Source organism: Simochromis diagramma, unplaced genomic scaffold (assembly GCF_900408965.1).
Source record: "Simochromis diagramma unplaced genomic scaffold, fSimDia1.1 OVJJ01000751.1, whole genome shotgun sequence".
Classification (NCBI taxonomy): domain Eukaryota; kingdom Metazoa; phylum Chordata; class Actinopteri; order Cichliformes; family Cichlidae; genus Simochromis; species Simochromis diagramma.
The window spans coordinates 49,353-61,193 of NW_024387521.1; the positions used below are offsets into that span (position 1 = coordinate 49,353).

Below are 11,841 nucleotides of genomic sequence, written 5' to 3' on the forward strand. Positions count from 1 at the left end.
CCAAAGCTACTCTAGGGTAATAACAAAACGAGGGAAATTAACAAACTACATCTAACTGTTTTGGATTCAGAACAAATATTTTCAGCCTTTTATGAGGATTAAAATTTAATTCTGGATTTATTTTGGCAGCTTGTGAGGAGAAAACTATTAGGAGGTAAAGAAACACAGACTCAAAGATTTTACATGTACATGCGCGATGCCCCGACACTGCACCAACGTGTGCACTGTGTGTGTGTCACAGAGGAATCGCTCCGGGGCTCCCAGTACATTCTTTATTTATACTCAAACAAGCTTTCACAGCAATAGGTGTGGCATGTATGGAACTGATAACAACTCCTTAAAAGGAGGGACCGTTAGCTTATCTGTTGAAACAGAAAAAAGGCGTTTAACCCTTTAAGACCTACCATAGAACCAAGTCCGCCAGAGCTTATATTATATTTTTACATGCTGTGGAGCCATTTTTGGGAGCATTTCAAGTTGCTATACATCAATACAACAATTATAGCCCAGATTTTAATAATATGTATTCATTAAGTGCATAGTAATTACATAAATTGCAAAACAGTGCAATAAACTACAAAAAAATCGTTTTTGCTTTTTTAACATATATTTCTAGTTAGAGAAATTTAAGAGGCTTATCCGTCAAAACTGTAAATACAAAAAAGTTGCACAAAATAGTTTCCTACCACAGGAAATTTATTTTGAGTGTCTTCATAGTTTTATTTTTTAAATACACCAATTTTTATACACTGCAGGAAAAACGAAAATAAATATTATACTGTATATTTGCAAAAAAGCAGCATATGCATCAAAATAAACTATTTCCAGCAGTGCAATATGAGTCCTAAGCATCCCAGAAACGACACAGAAAGTCATAAAGTCAAAGATAACTTTTAAAAACACCAGTATAGGCCCTGAGGCCCTGATGGTAAAAAAAAAACTACATTTCCGCGAAAATGACGTCACTTCCGGTTCCGGGCAGGTAATGGCGGATATGCAAAAGTTCGCGCTGACGTCTATTCCAACGTAGGAAGTGTTATGAACAGCTGATCGGATCGGCAAAGCGTGTTTCTGGAATATTATGTTTTTGTTGCTGCAAGTGCTTTTTATGCAGTTTTTGCAAATCTATATGTGGAAGGAAACCGTGACCGAGGACAAGCTGATGGCATAAGATGTAAGTACAACTCCTCCGGTTTCATATGCAAAAAAAATTATTGCGCTAGCTTACGTGGTTGCAGAGCTACCGGGATTTAAAAATAGTTACGCAAAACAGAGCGTGCCCGCTCCGACCGGCTCTAAAGGGTTAACGGTCATAGCACATATTTTCTGCACACAGTGTCTCACTTCCCTTTCCTGCAGTTGTACAACTCATAAGCTCTTCTTCCTTTAAATGAAGCTACAAAATAAACATAACACAAAACTCAAAATCTCCCAACACAGCTTGAACTAGTTAAAGAAGATGCTGCCTATCCTGACATTTACATGAAAAGTCAAAACTACTATTTAAAGACAATGACGACAGACTCCAGGCAGACAATCCTGTAAAACATGGAAATATGAAGCATCTCTGATGGCTCAACACAGTAAGAAGAAGGGATGGAAATGATGTATAACTAGTTGAATACTGGAATCAGTGTTTTAAGCTGTGATGTAATAAACTAGTGCTGGGAAAATGAAAAAGAAAGAAGACAAATGTTTCCCTTTTGTGTTTTCCCGATTATGTGTCCGATATTTAAAAAAAAAACAACTATCTATCATGTACAAACTCTTAACAGGAATAAACCTGAAACCAATTGTTCTGCTGGGGAAGTTTCGTAAGCGGTACGAAGTTTAAAAAACAACATTCACCTGAGGGAGGCCCCCAGGAGCTCAGGTCTGACTGGTTTCAGCGACCAGAAACTGGAATGTACGGTGAGCAAACTGTGTTAAAATGCAGTGACTGATAAAAGACGGATGAGCACCATCACCATCACAATTAGTTGATCAATATTCTCAATAATATAACAAAAGGCTTTCTTACAGACTGTATTATAATACAAATACAAACCACACATGGATTATTGCATGGTCCTGAAGCCAGCAGCGCCCTTGGTCATGAGATTTGTTTTAAATGTTTGCTGTATTATTGTTTTTAAATCATTGGAATATACAGATTTTAAAAGTGTTTTATGATTACAATAGTTCGTAAAGTAGCAGAAGTATTCACACATCACAGTGTCTGTGCCTAATGTCGAGTCATAGTCATGTAGTTTCTCTTTTCAAGTTCTTCTTGATGAAAATCACACTTTAACCTTTGACTTTCATAAATGATGTGACAGACTTAACACCATGTTAAGTCTATTTGGCAAATTCTGATCAATTATGAAGGATTATCCAGAATATTCTGACCGGCTACCTTTGATAACGCAGAAACAGAACTCTTGAGTTGTGGTATCAGGGTGCTCAGCCCACAGATATTGAACTTCACATACCCCATCTGCCTCCATTTGGGACTGCAATGGCCTTAAAAACCCTACACATATCTTCCCTACTTAAGTGCAGCCTTTTTTCTAATGGAATTACAATATCGGCATCTGGTCTCTGACTTCTCATCAATTGTGTGGGCGTCCTTTAGAGGACATTTCATCGGAATAAAGGCAAATACGGTGGTGCCTTTATCTGCAGAAATATTGTGGCCTGTAGCCAGTGGGTGGGGCACCACATGCTCGCTCTCACTGTTAGATTGGATAGAAAAGTCTGCAGCAGGACGAGCGAATATTAATGACGTTTCTGAGTGTTTCGATTCCATCAAGAACAAAAACAAATCTTAGCTAACCAACACTCACTGGGTTTTAGTGGATTACTATATTTCACAGAAATATTACAGAAAACAGTTTCTTTGGTACAATAATCCAGCTGTGCAGAAATCAGGGAGTCGGGAAGAAGCAGCTCATTAAATTCTGTGCTTGTTTAAGACTGAAGCACATATTATATTATCATAATACCAGAGCTGAACTGGATGACTCATTCCTCATTAAATTACTTCAGATGTTATTTAAAAAATATATATATTTTATGCAAGTGAAGCTGCTTGTGCTGCCACCTAAACCAATCATAACGTGGCCTCAAATGTTAAAGTAACCTTATGAGCAGAATCTGATATAAGAGACTATCAGTTATGGAGACAAAGATAAAGGCAAAAAAAAACTGTATTAAATTAAATAAGCAAACTGATATGAATGAACCTTACATTTAGATAATACAAATCATCAGCAAGAATAATAAAAAACAAGCAAAAACAAATAATAAAACAAACCTCAGCTAACGTGGAAGCTACACTGCAAGGTGGTCTGTTTAATAAATAAAATGTGACAGGTCACATACAGGACCACTAACATCTCTGTAAACAGAACTCAGCTCCCACAAAGCTCCAAATGAAGAAAAACTGCATCTGCATGCAGAGAACTGTTTGTGGAGACATCCAGCATATCGACGCACAGTGAGTGAATGATGAAGAACAAACCATAACGAGGGGCAGGGCTACTACACTGCATTGTGTCCATCAGGTAAAAAAAAAAAAGAAATCTGTTGGCTAATCTACACCATATCAATAACAGCTTCCTTAAGGTTTTAAAATGCACTGCAGCTGCATTTTAAAACACATCTACAAGCAATGCCAAAGAAACACACAGGTATGAGTACAGAGGTACTATGAAGGTAGCTCACTTCTTACTGGAGTATATCACCATAGTGACTTAAACTGTAGAGCAAACCTGCTTCAGAGCAGGTTGTGTTTGAGATTACGGATCAACAAGTATGAAATCACCACTTAGCTACCAATCAGTTCTCTGGAAAACTGCTTTACAACAAGTACCTGAAAGATCCCTTTGGACTGCTGTGCCATGGATAGTGGGAGGATCTTTCCATTGATGAGCATCAGTAGTCTAATCAGTTTAGATTCTTAAATTCAACTTCATTCTTTGACTTTTCCCATTTGTCTGCAGAACAATTTCACAACATTTAACAGAAAGATTTCTTGAGTATGATGAACAATGAATTTAACTCCTAAATATGACTTCCTAACACAGAATGTGATGACGTCATACACTTTGTACTTTGATGTGTGGTGATTGGAAGTGTCTGTGTGGTGCAGCCTGGACAGACCAGACCAGCTGCACCACACAGACACTTCAAACCTCACCCGAGGACAAAAAGCACAAGAACAACAACAAAAAAAGAAAGAAAACAAACATTAGAAACATGCAGGGTTACAGGAGAAGCCAGTCGTGCAGAGGTGAGCCTGTGCGAGTCTGAATTTAACTCCTATTTGGGACTTCCTACCAAAGAATGATGATGGGAGAATTTCGATTGATTTATTAACAGATTTATTACGCGTTAGTTTTATAAGTCTGTTCCACTTAAGGTCAGATTGGTGTCTATGAACCAAAATGAGTTTCACACCAAGACTAAACTCGTGTCATGGTTTGCATTATGCAGTGGTTACAGTGGTGACATTTATTAGACTCTGAAGTCTGTGCACCAGTTTTTCAGGGTCCTATAGGTGCAATTGTTGCGACCACTGTAAATGTGACACCATCACAGAAAAATTGTATAAAATCAGAAGAAGAAAGAGAACTCTAATATGATGGCTGCACACCAGCTGGATCATTATAACAACATCACATCACATGAGTAACTTCAACATGACGAGACTTCAAGGACTCCAACAATGTTCATACAGTGAGGATAAATAATGTTTTTTATTATTTATTATAAAAAGGACACAATATAGATATATAAAATGCAGCCAGAACTCCAATAACTAACATGTCCGTTATTTTGACACGTTGGTTTATATATAATTTCTTTTTCTCTCTTAGCTTTTCAGCGCCACATTTTTGCCATTTCTTCCACACTCAACTCTTTTCTACAAGCTGAGCACACAGTGAAGGTAGGGGAGGGCTGGTGGCATTAAGAGATTTGATTGGGCAATCTAGGGGCCAGTTAGTTCTTTCCTTTGGTGAAAGTTGGGCTCTTCAATTCAGCATGGTACAACTCCATAGATTCTGCAACATCAAACCCTCTGTCTGCTAATATTACATCCAGTTACAAGATGAGCTTCCCGACCCCCTGAACTACGGATGCCCTACATGACTGTTAGGACAACTTATGTATTGCAAGTATGCAGTACTAAGAATAACTTGATGTTTCTGACGTTGCATTATGAATTGTTTACCCACTGACAAACATTTCAAGTTCTACTAAATTAAAAAACAATTTGTGGTAACCTGATTAGGATTCAAAAAGAATAATTAACAACACTTCTTGTAATGGTGTTAAAATCAGCCCAGCTTTTATTTTCATATGCAAAAAGTAAAAGAAAATCAGCCAACATACTGGACACATATAATTGTCAATTATACTGTCACCATTGTTACTGGTATTGAAAGCTTATTGATAATTTGTCCAAGTAAAGAATGCCCTCCCACAAATGTCATGTGACAACCTCATTGGCTTACGGAACTGTGATGTCACACACATTTAGAATCTTACCACCACTGTGATCCTTCGATCCTTTGATCCTAAAACCTATAAATAGGGGTGAGACGCAAGAACTTTTAGTCCGTTATTCGCAGCATTTATGTTTGCAGCATTCAAACGAACGTTCGCCAGAGAAGCCCTTTTTGGATCCTTTTCAGAGTCACTGTTAACAGATTCCAACATGTCTCCAAGAAAGCAGAAAAAAAGAGAAAACGTAAAGCCCAGCGCTCCTCTTTGCAATCGAGAAGACGATACTCAACTGCAGAAGATGTGCTTGGAAGAAATGCATGAGGAAAATCTCATGAACAATCACAATACGCGACACCCGCCCCAGCCAGAGTACACCAATTACATCTGGGAAAGTTTTTTTAAACAACGAACGGAGATTATCTTACTGAGAGAGCACTGTGAGAGAAGGACCGCTGAAGCAGATAAACTGTTCAGACAGCTTCTCGATAAGGAAGATATTATAAAGGAGAAAGAAATGGAACTCCTAGACATGCGGGGAAGGATCTTTGAGCTCCAAGCAAAGCTCAATAAAGTACAAGAAAAACCAACAGAAGAAATCCTCCAACAGAAGAAAAACGAGAAAGAGAGGGAAAAAAAGATTCAGGAGCTGCAAGTAAAGCTGGATGAAGCTCTGCAAAAAAATCAAGAACTCCTCCAAGAGAAGAAACAACTGGTCATAAAACTCCAAGGCACTGAGATAAATGAAAAAGTGCTGAAAGGAAGGGTTGAGTTTCTTCGAAAGAAAGCGCAACAGACCATGAAAAAGGAAGATATGGATTGCAAGCTTCAGGACAGCGAGAAACACAAGGAAGCCTTGCAAATAAAGCTTGAAGAAGCTCTGCGAAGAAATCAAGAACTCCTCCAAGAAAAAGAACAAATGGACATAAAGCAGCGCAAACTGCAAGGCATGGAGGGAAAGTACAAAGCACTGCAGGCGAAGCTTGATAAAACACTGAACAAAAATAAAGAGTTGCTTCAAGAAAAAAAGCAACTAGAAATTAAACAGAAAGAAACGGACTCCAAGCTTGAAGGCGTGGAGGAAAACTACACCGCGCTGAAAATAAAGCTTGATAAAACAGTGCAAAGAAATAAGGATTTCCTACAAGACAAAGAACAATGGGAAATAAAGCAGAAAGAAGATAAACAAATTCTCCAGGACTTTGAGAGGAAAAACCAACAACTGCAAGACCGTTATAACAAACTGAACTCCAAAACAACTGAGCTGGAGGGGGAAAAGAAAAAAGTGCAAAAACAATGCTCAGAGATGCAGAGTAAGCTCAGTGACATGCTGAGAAAAAACACAGAACTGGAGAAACTTTCCAACAACTTGAAGTGCAAAAACACTGAGGTGCAGATGTTAAAGCAGCAAGTAGAGAAAACAACCAAAGACCTGCAGTGTACACTTCAAGAACTCGAGAGAAGTCAGCAGCTACAAGACGCACACAACAAATTACAACACAGTTATACAGAGATGCACGAGGCAAAGCTTATGCAGGAGGCCAAATGTAAAGAACTGAAAGAAAGGCTCGAAGGAAAAACAAGCCAAATTAGAAGAAGTGGAGACAACATGCAGGAAACTTGAGAAGGAAAACACACAAACAATTGATGAGTTACGAACCCTCATCCTAGAGAAAAGAGTGCTCGTGGAAAAGATCACGGAGAAGAAGAAAAAACGCTTCCGCTTCTTCTGGAGAAAGAGCACTCCTGCTTTTTCTACGTTTTCTACTTTTCCTTCTGCTGATGTCACCCCATCTTCCTCCTCCACCGTTGCATCGTAATTTTCACCTTAACTCCTAACACCTGCCCCATCTCCCCCTCTCTCTCTCCTTCACCCTCACCCCCCAACCAGTCCCGACAGTTGACTGGCCCCTCTAGAGCCTGGTTCTGTCATAGGTTTCTTCCTTTAAAGGGAGTTGTTCCTATCCACTGTCGCACCCAGTGCTTGCTCAGAGGGCATAGTTGGGGTTCTCTCTCCTCTCTTTCCTCCTTTCTATCCATTTCCTTTACCCTCTTCTTTACCCCCCACCCCTCCCCCCTTTTCTATTCCCCCGCTTTTCTATTTCCTTAATAATTTAATAATAAACACAATTGGCTACATTTTAAATGTGTCTGATCAATGTCTTCATTCAAGAATGAATTGTCTTCCTCACGGAGTCATGTGTATTTTGTGTTTTCCTCGGGCTGGTGATCCCCGCGGTCGTTCAGCCCCGGAGTCCAGAGTTTTAGTGTTTTAATCACATTTAGTGTTACGTTTTAGATCACCACAATAGGATATCCATAATTTAGGATTCAGGCATTTGTTTTAGTTCAATATCGTAATCATTCTATGACTGAGTAGTTTACAGAACCTTCAGTCTGCACCAATAACTTCTGTTGGAGCTATTTGTTCTTATTTTTTATTATTTTGAAATTAGTTAAAGTTTGTTGTTAGTTTACTTATATTTTGGGGTTTATTTACAAGTTTATTTGTAGGTTAATATTTGTTTCAATGTTTTGTTTGTTTGATGTTACCTTGTTAAATTAGTCAGTAAAAGCTGTAGGGCCATTTTGTTTCTATAAATAAAGAGACTGGTATAGGACCAGCATGCACTGGGGTGAGCCTATGGTTTTTGACTAGAGCAGGAGAAGCAGCAGGACGTAACTAAAAATGGATCTTGTTATTGCCAAACTGGATAAAATAAACCATAAAAACGCAACTTTAAAGTTTGGACAGTGGACTTCAGCTGCCTGCATACGAAATATTATCTCAGTGCAGCAGTGGCTTGTGGACTTTTAATTGTGGGATGTTTGGTTTGTCAAACAAAAGGAATTGCCACTACAAAAAGTAAAAAACCTGCCCGTGGACAAAGGAATAATCCTTCATTAATGGATATGTTGGATATATGGATTTCAAGGATCACCGTCGAACTCGAATAAAAGTTACTGGATCGTCTGTAAGTACTCCAGACGGATTTGATGTTGAAGCCTGGATCAGCATGTCACTCGTTCATCAAAGCTGGTGAGTGACAATATTGTTTAAGCCGTAAAGGAAAACGGTGAAGCTATTGGAGTTTAAAGACATTATTTCACTACAAAGACTGATGAACTGAGTTTTGATGTACTAAATTTGTGCATAATAGGATCACTAATTGAAACATGCCAACGCCCTCTGTGGAAATGTTTGTTCACTGCAATCATGTTTGCGCTTTATGCTATGGATTCTCAGTGTGCTGTGCATCTTTATAATGTTTGAAATAATCCAAGAGGACAATAAAAATGTCGATATAGTAAAGAGTAAACAAGAGGATGACACTCAGATGCAAGCAGAGAAAAGAAGCATCAAATTTACGCCAAAAGGTTTGGATTTGTATATAAAGACATGCCAAGAAAAGCGGAGTTCAATGTGTAAGCAAGCATCTAAGTACATGGGGAAAACTTCTGCTTTAATGACCTCACATGAGAAGGTTAAGGAAGTGTCTTCTGAATTTGGGAAGTTTATTAAATGCTATCAAGATGCAAACGCTTTGCAAGAATCCTTTTAAGTTTGCCACTGCCAGAAGATGAAGTGAAAAGGCAAAGCGCACATTTTCACTCTAAGGTGACAGCATTCTCTGTTTTTATGGACAAAGTAAAGGTTTGGTTGCAGGAAGCAGGCGAGCCGTATACTGAACAAAGCAATACTGCTCTTAATGATCAAGCTGTTGAAAGTTTGGATGAAATAAATCCTGAAGACAGTGTCTCTAATATCTCAAGTGTAAAGCCACCTTCGAAAACATTGTCACAGGAAAGTCGAATTTCATCAACATCTTCCGCACGCATTAAAGCTGCGGCTGACAAGGCAGCGCTCATGGAGCGACTCGCTGCATTAAAGAAAAACATTCTATTGAAGCGCAAGAGGAAAAACTGAGAAAAGAAAAGGAGAAATTATCCTTGGAAACAGAGTTGGCAGCAACTAAGGCAAAGCTTCGTGTCTTAAAAATAAACTCAGCTTGTAGCTCTGAGCGTTCTGATGGAATGAACTCTTATTTTGAAAGAGGGCACGTACAAGAAGCGCCTTGTGCTGATACATTTGTTCCGGCAGAAAGAGATTACTCTGGTACAAATTCTGCATCTGAATCACAAGTAATCGTACCTAGACAAAGTCAAAACCAACATCAGGTGGATGAGGTGATGGTAAAAGTTGATGATTCAGCTCAAGTGACGCAGCAAACACAGCCTCAGTCTCCTACTTTGACTGAGAATTGCACGAAGGAGATTGTCAATGTTATGCAAAAACAAAATGACATCACTACTTTGCTTGAAAAACAAAACTTATCTTCTGTCCTTCCAGCTAGAAACATCCCTATGTTTGATGGAGACCCTTTACAGTACAGATCATTTATGAATGCCTTTAAAAATGGAGTGGAAGCTAAAACTGATAACTGGAGCGACTGCTTGCATTTTTTAGAGCAGTTCACTGGGGGGCAGCCTAAAGACTTGGTGCATAGTTGTCAGCATTTACCTCCTGAGCAGGGCTATTCCACAGCCAAATATCTTCTTGAAGAACATTTTGGGAACGGAAATAAAATTGCCTCTGCATATATGGAGAGGATTGTGAGTTGGGCACCTATTAAAAGTGAGGATGTGAAAGGTCTACAGTCATTCTCTCTTTTTCTTCAAGGATGTTTGAATCTAACACAGCAAGTTGTTTATATGAAGGAGTTGGATTTGCCCTCAAAAATGAGAATGATTGTTATGAAACTTCCATACAAATTGAGGGAAAAATGGAGAGTTGTTGCCTATGAACTGCAGGAACAAAATGGTCACAGAGCAGTGTTCACTGATCTGGTTGCCTTCATAATAAAACAGGTGAAAGTAGCATAAGATCCAGTGTTTGGCAACATCCAAGACTCACAATCTGGAAGCAGCTTTAAAGTTTCAAGTTCCACCAAGCAAAGAAAAAAGGGAAGTAGTTTTGCCACTAATGTCAGTACGGTTCCAGGAGTCAAAACTCAATCAACTGGAAGCAGAACAAATTCCACTGTTCTGCATAGTTGTTTGTTTTGTTCACACAGCAATCATTTACTAGGGAATTGTAAGCAGTTTAAAGCTAAAATGCATCGGATAAGTTGACTTTTATCAAGGAAAGGGGAATTTGTTTTGGTTGTTTAAAAGTTGGTCACATAAGCAAAGACTGTAGGAGTCGTTTGAGACACAGCAGCTGAGCAAATGATCATTTCATGCTGAAGACATCCTCAGACAGAATTAAACACATACATAAACACAGCCTGGTGCCAATAACACAGCTAATGACACTGCTGTATCACTGGCTTTACTGATTAAAGACCATATCTGAAGGAAATCTTTGAACACAACAGAAAGTGACCTTTTAAACCTGCGACACTGATGCTGCATTCAAGGACCATTACAAACATCTGAAAGGACTTAAGAACATGAAGAAAATGTGACTTGTTTCTCTGTAATGAAGCTGTTTTAGTGAAGAAAGTTGAAAGGTCACAGAGCGACTGCTGAATCTTCTGCTCTAAACATGAACTCTGAACTTTGTGATGCTTCAGGAGGAAACTGCTTCAGTTATTCTCTCAGATTAGTTTCATATTTTCTGCATCAGATTTGAGTGAGATCCTGGAATGAAGACAGAAGAAAAGACTTTGTTCAAAGTTTGATTTATAGTCAAACCTTCCAGTTTATTCACACAATAAAACATCAACACAATATATGAATTCATTCATTAAAATCACAGTTTTTCCTCATTTGTTTGATGATTTTGACAAAAACAAACACAAACACACACACATGGTCTGCCATACTCATGAAGAGAAATGTCGACATTTTTCAATACAAATATTCCAGAAACATTTAGAGGATAGAGAAGTTTACATTTTCATGTGGAGAAATATTTTAGTAAATCAAAATGATGATGAGCAGTGATAGCCTCCATAAACAGTCACAGGAAAGATCTCCTTTAAAAACTCAGAAACATCAAGAGAACAACTAGAAGATGTGGAGGTACCACCCATAATGTTTGACTGACAGCTGATCTCTGTGCAGAAATGATGGAGAGAAAATAAAATGAAACTAAAATACAGATTTAAACCCACAATATGAAAGACTTCAGTCTATTTGAGCTTAATCAACTCAGCAGTGTCTCCAATAATTAGTAAAGCCAAAGTCCAGCATAGAGCGGCTGAGTGAATGTGGTCTGGACTCTGTGGAGGAGAGTCATGGTTTCAGAGACGCTGTAGAAGGACAAAATACCTGCTCTGTGATCCAGGTACACTCCTACTCTGGAGGAACGAGGACCTGAGACACGGAGTTTGGATGTTGTTGTACCGA

General features: G+C 38.7%; 1 protein-coding gene across 1 annotated transcript; it reads left to right on the plus strand.

The window, feature by feature from the left end:
- Positions 1-220: 220 nt before the first annotated feature.
- LOC120726346 (trichohyalin-like) lies at positions 221-7,111 on the plus strand. The gene is made up of 2 exons (XM_040019843.1): positions 221-226; positions 5,602-7,111. Exon 2 carries the CDS (start codon positions 5,621-5,623, stop codon positions 7,109-7,111), a length of 1,491 nt encoding a protein of 496 aa, XP_039875777.1. The 5' UTR covers positions 221-226; positions 5,602-5,620.
- Positions 7,112-11,841: the final 4,730 nt, after the last annotated feature.